We start from the raw sequence: 11871 nt of genomic DNA on the forward strand, positions 1-11871 counted from the left end.
TAAAATACTCGGTTGAATACGTCTTTAGGTCCATCAGGTCCCAAGTGAAAAAGAACGTTGAGATCGCTTACAAAGCTTCCTTCTACTGCAGGGGTATTTATGTATGATCTTTAATCCTCGTAGAAGGTCTCGTTTGCGTCAGAGACGGCCACATTTGTCAACCATGGTTAACAGTCTGTCACTTCGTACTTTAACGAAAAGGTACAGGATAACCACTTTTACTTCCTTCTACCTGTCTCATGCCCACCCTTTGTCCTCCTGTTCTGACTTTTTCTGACCCAATCGTGTCTTTCTGTTAGTGGAGTCCCAAACACCCAACCGAGATCAGAGACACTTAGAACGAGACTAAGACAATGAGAGCCCAAGTTCTAGGTTGCGATTTGCTCAACCGAGCCACCCTGTCAGTGGGGGGGTGGGGGGGGGGGGGTGATTGTTTGGCGATTGCCTGAGTTTTCTTTTGTAAAGCTTGTTCCGTTTGCCAAGGCAATACGACAGAAGAACTGTCCAGAACTAAAGAAGAGAAAAAACACAGTCAACCGGGAATGCAAAATAAGAGTCGAGGGTTCGGCGACATTGCACGTTTGAAGTTTGCAAAAGAGCACCTGGATGTTCCACAGCACTACTGGCAAAATATTCTGTGGACAGATGAAGCCAAAGTTGAGTTGTTTGGAAGGAACACACAACGCTATGTGTGGAGAAAAAAAGGCACAGCACACCAACATCAAAACCTCATCCCAACTGTGAAGTATGGTGGAGGGAGCATCATGGTTTGGGGCTGCTTTGCTGCCTCAGGGCCTGGACAGATTGCCATCATCGACGGAAAAATGAATTCTCGAGTTTATCAAGACATTTACTGGAGAACTTAAGGCCATCTGTCCACCAATTGAAGCTCAACAGAAGATGGGTGATGCAACAGGACAACGACCCAAAGCACAGAAGTAAATCAACAACAGAATGGCTTCAACAGAAGAAAATAGGCCTTCTGGAGTGGCCCAGTCAGAGTCCTGACCTCCACCCAATTGAGATGCTGTGGCATGACCTCAAGAGAGCGATTCACACCAGACATCTCAAGAATATTGCTGAACTGAAACAGTTTTGTAAAGAGGAATGGTCCAAAGTTCCTCCTGACCGTTGTGCAGGTCTGATATGCAACTATAGGAAACGTTTGGTTGAGGTTATTGCTGCCAAAGGAGGGTCAACCAGTTATTAAATCCAAGGGATCACATACTTTTTCCACCCTGCACTGTGAATGTTTACATGGTGTGTTCAATAAAAACATAAAAACATATAATTGTTTGTGTGGTTTTAGCTTAAGCAGACTGTGTTTGTCTATTGTTGTGACTTAGATGAAGATCAGAACACATTTTATGACCAACTTATGCAGAAATCCAGGTAGTTCCAAAGGGTTCACATACTTTTTCTTGCAACTGTATAGCTTCTTGGCTTCAATAATAAAGAATAACCACAGAAAATGGCAATAAAATGAGAAGCACCACATTTAACCGCCTGCAGCAGAAGCAACACATTGGTGTCAACCTTAAAACAATGTACCATTATGTTAACAAATATGTGATTGCCCAATATCAATAGTTAGATGATGTGAAACAAGATGGCTTTTTTGTTGAATTATCAGGAAACTATTATTAGGTCAGTGTTGGCACCAAATGACAACATGTGAGCCAGAATGGCCTGTTAATGTTGCATGAGTTTTTGGGGTTGCAGCCAGTGTGCGAAATACGGGGGGGTCCGGGGGAGCTCGACCCCCCTGATTAACACCTGAGCCCCCCCGAAAGCCTCAACAGCATAATTTGAGCGGGGTCTCAAATTATAATATTTGTTTGTCACTTGCAATGGTCACTAAAATGTTTTTAAGCTTACTATGTCCAGTATTCATAATTCAAAACATTTATTCACATATCTTCTATTTTGGCTGGCAAAAGCATTTCCTCGCATGGAATCGAAAGCGGACGGCTCTTTAACGGTCACGTATTCCTTCATTCATACAAACGTCAGAATATAAAATTATTTGACCGCACCCCTGAAGACGCCAGACGGCGCCCCCGTTGAGAAACGCTGCTATAGACTACTGATTGTCTTGGCTTGCATCCATGGAATATTCTATAAATAAGCACTAGGCCGGCCTATTGTATATTGAGAAATCTTCGACCGGTATATTGCGCAATAAACGGGAGATGGGGACCCCCCGATTATTGACGGGTATTTCACACAGTGGTTGCAGCCCTGGGCTCATTATGGTTTATATGGCTCTCGGACAAACATCAGGCCAGAATTATGCCAGTGGATATGGTATGAGTAAAATGTGCTTTATTGATATGAAAATCACATTGAATGGAAATATTCTGGAGGGTTTGTGTGCCTCATCATCACACACGTATCCTCAAAGATCAGCTGTCTGTATGGGATCTTCTCTAGAGATGCAAAATTAAGATCTGTGCGTTTTCTCAGTGGCCCAAAGAGGAGATTCAAAGGCGGACGACTATTAGAAAAGTAGCAGGAAGGAGCCATGACTGTAAACAGGACGTCTTCAAGGTATTCAATCAAACTACTACTAAAACGTACTAAACTAACTCAGTGTGTTATCTAGATTTATTCGTATTTCATCAGACAAAATTATATATAGTTTGGTTTTCAAGCTTTCCAACGTGAATGTGCCAGACTAAATCTCTTTGGTTAAAGCTAACAGAAAATGGGTATGTTTTTTGTTTCATTCAGCCGAACGTGTTGCTCCAGAGACTTGCACCCAAAGGGAAACTTTTAAAGAGTTTATTTTGCAACATTATTTTATAAAACAGAATGGATCCATTTACAGCAAACCCACAATTCTCCAAAACAAACACAAACAAAACCATTTTCTACAGAAAATATATAAATGATCCCTGGCAGACAGATTTAGAAGCATCGCAGTGACACTTCTGGGAAAATCCTGGTTTTAATTTGTCGTTCTTTGTTTTAATCACAACATCTTGGGTGTTTTGTTTTTTTCTTCAGATAATTATTACCAAAAGCCCCAGAGTTATTGCACGACTCCAAAAAACGCCTGTCTCTCTGATGTTCTTTGTGTGTCACGGTAAATTAAAATGGAAACAAGACTCTGTTTAGTGTCAACAGAGAAGAATGTCTAATGCAGATGGAGAAGTATTTTTTTAATACTCAGCTTGAACTGCTGCTTCTCTGTGGCTCCTTCCTTTAGAGGAATCTTTGGGGAAATCCACTCTGTTTCAACCTATGGTGGCCACAAGGAACAGTGTGGTAAATATAACTGGTTTCACTCTTCAAGATACAGGATTTTGTTCTACTGTTTCATGTGAAAAAAAGAGAGAATTGTCTGTAGTCTAATGCAGAACAGATGCAGGATAAATCCTTGAAGAGAGCCTTCTGTTCTTAACTCCCACTGTATACATAAATATTAAAAGATGGATGCTACATAAACACATACAGAGAGACCTCTACAGTGGCTACAACTTTTATTTATTTTTTATTTTTCAGCACAAAACAAAACCACAAATTCATGTTAATATCCATCTGTTAACGTTGGTCTGAGAGGGCTTGCTAAAGTAACTGGTAGAGCAAAGTGAAACATGAAAGATAAATAAAGATCTTCGCAATAAAATATTTTTCTTTGAAAGCAAGTATGCAACATTACGGTTTAAAAAAGAAAAGAAAACACTGTCCAAGGGTTTTATATTCAAAGCATCTATAAATTAAGGAATAGTTCGACATTCAGAAATATGCTTATTTACTTTCTTTCCAAGACAGTAAGCAGTGGAAAACAGTTAGCCTGGATCAGTTCAAATAGTTTAATTAAAGAACAAACAGGAAGGTGCAATTGACATTTTCTGTTCTACGGAGAGATATGTTAGCTGGTATATACTAAAGAAGTTAGTTGGCGGACTTTTTCATTTGGAAGAAACTTAGCTAGCTGTTTACACCTGATAGCTATCTTTATGCTAAGCTAGGCTAATCACCTCCTGGCTTTAGCTCGGTATTTAACACGCACAAGAGCGGTATCAATTTTCTAATTTATAAAGCAAATAAAATGTCAACTTATTCCTTAAATACAAATTCATAAAACATAATCTAGTGTATTAAAACAAAACAAACACAGTCCTTTCTGTACAAAATTTAAAAGTATGGACATTTTGATATTTTATAAGTAGTGTTCCTTCTATTCAGCTAAGACATTAAACCCAGTGCAAAGAGAACATTTCATAGTCTCAAATTCTCCTTCACATACTGCCAAAAGGCACAGCATCTCTCTCTCTATATATACAGTAAAAGGCTACATATAAAAAACGTTACCAATAAATCAAAAGACCTTACATGTTAAAATAAATGAAGATGCATTGATCTGAGAATATCAAGACCTTTGACCTGATGAGTTAAAAAGTAAAGCTGCTTCCAATCCCACCAGATTTATTCCAATGGCACTTCATTTGTCAAACACAATATTTGTATTTATTGATTAAATTACACTTTTTAACATTAAAAAAAAGGCATTTTGTCAAAACAGTTGATTTGCATGTTATACCAGTGATGCTAACTGGTTGAAAGGAATAATCTTGGAATCATCAACATTTTTCTGCTTGCCATGGAGCAAAGCAATTTAAGACTTTTGGCATGGGTTTTTAACTTGAGGCCCTGTCATGGAAGGAGACAGAGAGGGAATGGCATATATCACGGTCAGAAAATACCCGACTCGGCTTGTAAAACACACTGAAAGTTTGTGGGAGACATCAGTGGTCTGCTCTGGGTCCGTGGCCAAGGCTTTCCCGAAAACACTGGGAGATATGTGGAGGCTGGACCAAGTCTCTTTCCAGTCTTTTTCTCTCTGTCCATCTCCCACATTTCTTCTTTACTGTCTTCACATTCCCATTTAAAAACTGAGATGATAAACCTAAACTCTATGAAGTTCAGTGGAGATGAATATCTGTCTGGTCCTGAGATGAAAAGATATGAGATGATCGTGAAATTCCGACTCGTCTGATGACTAGAGTTCACACTAAAGTGCAATTAAATAAATCACGTTGCTTTCATAATCTTCATGTAGTAAGTAGAGTGTCACCAGAAAGGGTAAAGAGAAACAAAAGCCATGAAACAGGAAATAGAAAGTAGGCACTTCAACTAAGACAAGCACTTGTTGATATACAGCCCTGCATCCTTCAGACTTTCAAATAATTTAGCCTACATGTCTTAAACGTATTTAGCTTTGATAAAGGCTCCAGTCTTTTAGCATTACACATGCTAACACAGACCTAGCACTTCTGATAAGTAAGTGAAAACACAATGCTCTTTAAGGTGCCTTCTGTTTACTGTATGTACTGTAGGCCTCTTTTGTAATTAGTTAACATACTAAACCTCCCAGACGTTAACTAGTTGCACAAGCCAGTGGTTGTCAAGGAAAGCTGGTTAGCTAGCCAGCCAATATTTGAGTGATAAGCGAGGCATGACAATGACTAAGAATATGAGCCAAAACTAATCCCAACACAGCTTTCCTGTAAATCCAACCGTGCTGGTTGAAAGGAGGTACTATGAAAACTGGCTCACGTGTATCTATCCAGTGATACAGGTACTGTAATAAACAGCACTACTGGCATCAGAGAGAGCCGTTATAAGAGGGCTGCTCCCATCATCACACACACCAGCACTATTCAAAATGCTACTAACATCCCTGTTAATAATACTGCTGCTGTTCATGCTACTCGCTACACTACTGCGCCCACTCAGGACTTTGGACCCACTACCAGAGCCCCCGCTGCACCCGTAGGCCTCCTCTCGGTTCCTCCCCATATTTACATACTGGTCAAACTCATGCCTGTCCACCTCGGACCAAAACTCAGCAGAAGAAGACCCCAAATGGCAGGAGGACTCAGGATTTGAAGGGTCTAAGTGCAAAGGAGGAGGGAAGGTTGATGTTTGCAAGGAGGAGGATGAGCAAGAAGAAGGAGGAGTTTCAGGAGGAGGTGAAAGCTGCCCCAGGTGAGAGGGCATGTAATAGGCAGCATTTGGAGCGCTGTTCCCATACACCTGGCTGTAGTAGCTGACTGAAGCAGTAGGTTGATGTTGGGTTTGGTGAGATTTGATCGGCTCAGGGAGGCTGATGGAGGGCTGTGGGTAGGAAACAGGGGAGGAGGAGTCGGATAGAGCTAGGGGGCATTTCGCTGGACTCCTCAAGGCGATGTGATTCAACCTAGAGCTCATGCCTGAGGTCATATTTGACTCAACAGAACTCATTCGAGAATCGACCCTGGAGCTTCTACCTGGACTCAAACTGGAGTTCAAACACGTGCTGGCACCAACACTCATTCCTGAACTCTGACTGTGTGTCGCTGCATTTATGGAGTTGTGGTGACTGTGGTTGTTGTAATTATGGCTGTAATGCTGGTTATGAGGGTTAGGGTGGTGGTGGTAGCCACTCCAACCTCCCATCCCTGCCTCTTCCTGCATATGCTGGGGGAAAAACACAGATTCCCCAGCCCCATCTTCCAGAACATCCAGAGGGGACATCTCTGGGGTGGGCAGGCCGTAGGTCTCCAGCTCGAGGTGTCCTGGGGCGTGGAGGTCCCTGAAGTGCCCAAGAGAGTGCAGGAGGTGGTGGGAGTGATGGTGATGGCTATGGTGGACGCCTAGATGTCCATAAGGAGAACCTCCAGAGTGACCGTCATCTCCCAAGTGTCCCAATCCGAGGCCTGTAGCCCCGCCCTGGGCTAAACTGTGAAGCAGAAGCCCCGGCTCCACACGCTTCAACTTCTTGGTGGTCTTTTTGCGGCGAGGCCTGTACTTGTAGTTCGGATGGTCCTGGAGGTGCTGGACACGGAGACGTTCTGCTTCCTCCACAAATGGCCGCTTGTCTGGAGCACTCAGGGCCTTCCAGGCCTGACCTGAAGAGTGAGAAAAACATTGCCTTGAGCAAAGAAGGAAGTAACTAAGGAAAAGGATTCCTATTTATCTCTCTGACATTTATTATTGAAATCAAAGTCATCATCAACACAAGACAGTACATTGCTTGCTGCAAGTCAATGTTATATCTCTATTTACACCTATCTGGAATTCAATTATTTTGGCCAACACAATATTATTAAATAGAAAAAATATCTTCTACCAAACTTTCTGACATATTCAAATGGTTCGAAATATCCAAAGAACTGTCCAAAATAAGAAGAAGCCAAAACCCCAGCAAACATTCATATTTTGTGGAACTGGAAGCAGTGCCAACATTTTTGCGTTGAAAGAGGGAGATTATTTTCAAAACCAGTAAAAAAACGTGGGTGTTGTTTGCATCCTAATTAATGCTATGTGCTAAATGTAACACTGGAAGTACAAGGACTGCAGTATACGCATTTGGGTTTCTGCAGCTCTAATTAGCACCTGCTTCTTCCTGAAGCTAATTCAATCGCACAATGATCACTCACAGTGACAGCAGCCTTTGCAGCCTTACAGCCGAAAAGACGTTTCACACACATTTAGGTCTGATCTAAAAGATGCACACAGACATGAATTCGCTTGATGTATTTATACATTCATAGAAACGTCAAGGTTTATATTTTAGAGGCTCTGGACATTTCAATCTCCTCAGCAGACTTTGGTTGGAGAAATAAGTTTAATTGTGTGACAATGTATGAATTTGAGGCAAGGCAATTCAAAACAACATGTTGCTCTCGTGAGAAACATCAAACAAACCAGTAAAAACTGTATTACATTATCTTCTTACTTTGATGTGCTATTCTGAATGCGTTCAAGATTATGGTGCAAATTCAATGGAATAACACCTTTGTAGATGGGTATTCAACATTATTCAGTCAATGGCAATCCATTCTTAATCAAATAACAACGCATTCAAATAATAAAGCATTTGAAATTGGCAAAGATTCGTACACATTCTTACACACACACATGGTGATGCACTGTAATCCCTGACCACGGCCTATAGCCTGCTCTTATATTCATTTTTAATTATAGTGGTGTTTATTCGAAATAAAATAAAGATGAATAAATATTCAAAATCTCAAACGCTACACATCAGGCAAAAGGTGGTAATGAAATGTTATTAGTTTCCTCAGTAGAAGAGAATAGTTTGTACAGACAGCAGAGAACAGATGTGGAGATTAAGACATGAAATATCTCACTGCAAGTTTTGAATAAGAACATCAACTAAACTCATACTTATTATTATACAAAAACGATATATATTCTAACATTATGCTCTTTATTTTTGTATTATTGGCATTACTGGGTCTATTTTGACTCAGACAGGTGAGGTCTGTCCCACAGAGCTGTAAATAAATGTCAAATAACTTCCAAATATTGATATATTACATACCTAAAAGTTACTTTATAAAACTTTAGACGTTGGATATGTTGGTTCAGGCAATTTACTGGTCAAGGCCCAGTTTCAGAATAAGAGGGCCAAGATCATCTAATCTCTGAGATGCTTTCTATAAATGGTGTCCTGATGTATCGGTTATGATACTTCACCAAAGTTCAAATAAATGCAAAGAAATGAATTTACAAAAGTGTGTTGATTCTCCAAATACTCTCAACTTTAAAAAGCTGCCAACCCTAACTGGATTTCACTTGTTCTCAGTCTTACCGAGCATCTTGCTGAGCACGGCGTTGTGCAGGTCAGGGTTCTGCACGGCCAGACGCTTCCTCTCATCTTTGGCCCAGACCATGAAGGCGTTCATGGGCCTGCGGATTCTCTGCTCCCCCCCCACAGCCTTCCCATCGGCCAGGCCTGCCGACACACCTGCCGGGGTCAGGTCCGGACTCTGTGCCCCTGAGCTGGGGGTCAGAGAGATCCTGGGCTCTGTTCTCCTCAGGGTCCCGGCTCCAAGGCCTTCAGGAGAGCTGCAGTCCCCGGAGAGGCTCTGCTCAAAACCCATCTCAGAATCAGAGGCAGGGCTCGGGGTCCCGGACGCCCAGGGACCCCTGAGATTCATCCGGCTGGCATGCAGAAGAGTCTCTCTGGACAAGCTGGTCTCGGTTAAATTCATTCCAGAACCGGGCTTGGATTCAACTTTTAGTCCCTCTGAAATTCTGCAAACGTTTGTCTCAGTTTGTTTGGTTGCAAAGTTCTGGAGAAAAATTGCAGCTTGAAATGTTTCAGATGACAAAGAGAAAGATCAAGAGAGGAATTTGGTGTATTTGGAGTACAAATCCCAAAGCAAAGCATCGAGATCTGAGAGGAGGGAGAGGACGAGGAAGAAAGAGAAAACAAACAAAGTTATGGTGCAGGATATTCCCGAGAAAAAGGTCCACAATGACTCTGCCTCTTTCTTTTCTTCACTGTGTTTTTGTTCTCAAAAGACAACAGCTCTTGTTTGGAGAGTGTGGATTCAGCGGTTTGTCCAAAGCCTGGTTCCCCTCGGTCACATGGGCCGTCCCACTCACTGTCTCTGTATGTGTGCCCTGTTTGAAAGTTTTGAAACTTGTGGCCAGATTTAACATACCCATGCTGAGTATATATACCCCGCCCTGACCAATCACATAAATATATAGTCGGGGATTTAACCAATGAGACGCCAGGCGGGCGCGAGAGGAAGGGACAAGTGTGTGTGGGAGACAGAGCAAAAGGAGGGAGGGGGGCAGGTCCAAGCCTTGCCTCCCCCTCTTTCCTCCACTGTGACCGCCACCCTTTCCTCCCCCCTGAAGCTTCACACACACACACACACACACACACACACACACACACACACACACACACACACACACACACACACACACACACACACACACACACACACACACACACACACCCTGTCCGCCTTTACAGGGAGATGTAATCAGAGAGGTTCCATTGTTTCTGCCCAACTGAGACTGGAGCTTCTCATACACACACGAATACACACATTGAGGACAATCACGCATGCAAACTTTAACTCACACACATTCACACACATATGCATACACATGTGCACTCAACACACAAACATGAAACACATGCACACATCAAATTAATACATTTTGTAATTGAGTTTGCACACACATGAGTGACACAACGTGAATAGACACCCACATATAGTTTCTATATCGTTCTGAGTGTGTGTGTGTGTGTGTGTGTGTGTGTGTGTGTGTGTGTGTGTGTGTGTGTGTGTACAGTATATTTGCGGGCAGGGCAGCGGTAACACAGTCGACCACAGTCCCAACCAGAGCGATTAGTGGCTGAGCTTAACAACAACTCGAGAGAGAGAGAGAGAGAGAGAGAGAGAGAGAGAGAGAGAGAGAGAGCGAGAGAGAGAGAGAGAGAGAGAGAGAGAGAGACGGTGGGGGTGGGTGGTGGTGCTGATGGGGGACTGGCATCTTTTACTCCATTTGTAAATGTGATGGTGGATTAGGTAAATAATATAAACCAAACGTACTTTGCTTTAAGTTATTGATTCGATTTGTGTGCTGTGGACTGAATCCCTTGTTGACTGAAACAAAACGAGCAAAAAGTGTTAAATTCTGTTCCTAAAACATCATTTTAATTTATTTATCAGATATTTACTTGCACGGTGTACTTCTGTTCTGCGTCACACATTGTGCTTTTGCATTAAAAGTCAATAGAAACACATGGTTTAAAAGGAACGGACACATTTTATCAATTTAAACCAAACTTTCTTTGATTTGATTGCTTTGATGTGTGTGCTGTGAACTAAATGCCTTTTGGATTCTTGGTTGGAATAAAAGAAAAGAAAGTTCATACCATTTTTAATAACAGGAATATTTTTGATTTATCCGTTAATTTATCTAACCAGTGAACTTTTGTTCTGCGTAAAATGGTGTGATATTCCTTAGTCAGTAAGACATTAACAGTCACTTCCCCCGCCTGCGTTAAAAGTGTTTGATCTTAAGGAAAACCATCACAGTAAAATGATCGGTCAAAGTTAACTTTTTGATGGTACAGAGGGAGAAAAGAGTCAGAGCATTGACTTGAGGTGCTTGCATTTATTAATTTAAAGAATCTGAAATCATGACAGCGAGCCAGAGGGGAAATGAATCACAGAGGTTAACGATACAGATATAGGCATGATAAAACGTTTTTCAAAGCTCATTGAATTACATATACTGTGTTATTGCAACACTTTATTAATGTTTGTTTTATATTGTGGTGTAGCAATAAGTCAACTGGTGCAGCTTCTGTTTGCTAAGTGACATTTAAGGAAAAAACTTTAGTTTGAGGTCAGATATTATTTTAAAACTCAGACCTCAGCTAAACAACCGCTTAAGATGAATACTGTATGAGAAGCGTCTGTCCGTCTACCAAGAACATGGCCCCCTACCCCCTCCCTGTACCACAATATAATGACCCCCTGCATCCACACACACACACACACACACACACACACACACACACACACACACACACACACACTTTCCTCCCCACGCCCAGCTCCAGGGGAGACGGCTGCGGCGTCTCAGAGCCTCCTGCTCCACCAACCAGGAACTACTCCCACTTACCACTGCCGTCCCAGACTCCCTGTGTGTGTGTGTGTGTGTGTGTGTGTGTGTGTGTGTGTGTGTGTGTGTGTGTGTGTGTGTGTGTGTCTGTCAATCTATCTGTTAGCATGTATTATAGTGTTTTAGTGTATGAATCATAGAAACAACTTAGCAATAAGTGTACGTGGGAGCATGCAGTTCACTGATTTTGCTTTATTCGGCATGGGTCCTGTTGAACAGACTTGCAATTAAATCTAATGATGTGTTTTAAAATGGATCAAATAGCGCATCAAAGCAACACATAAAGACATTTAAGTACAACAATATGGGGTAAAAGATTAGTTAACCTATTAGAAACAGAGTCACACAGATCTGATCATTGCAGGTCAAATAATTGTGCACATTTAAAGAAAAGGTTCAACTTTTTTGTAAGAG

At 41.7% G+C, this 11871-nt stretch overlaps 1 protein-coding gene across 1 annotated transcript; it reads right to left on the minus strand.

The window, feature by feature from the left end:
* Positions 1-2824: 2824 nt before the first annotated feature.
* Positions 2825-9434, minus strand: sox18 (SRY-box transcription factor 18). Its single transcript, XM_010766129.1, has 2 exons — positions 8609-9434; positions 2825-6899 (listed from the first exon to the last, which is right to left on the minus strand). The coding sequence occupies exons 1-2, from the start codon at positions 9009-9011 to the stop codon at positions 5572-5574; spliced, it is 1731 nt and encodes a 576-aa protein (XP_010764431.1). The 5' UTR covers positions 9012-9434; the 3' UTR covers positions 2825-5571.
* Between the last annotated feature and the right edge of the window lie 2437 nt (positions 9435-11871).

Source organism: Notothenia coriiceps, unplaced genomic scaffold (genome assembly GCF_000735185.1).
Source record: "Notothenia coriiceps isolate Sejong01 unplaced genomic scaffold, NC01 NC01_scaffold00003104, whole genome shotgun sequence".
NCBI lineage: Eukaryota > Metazoa > Chordata > Actinopteri > Perciformes > Nototheniidae > Notothenia > Notothenia coriiceps.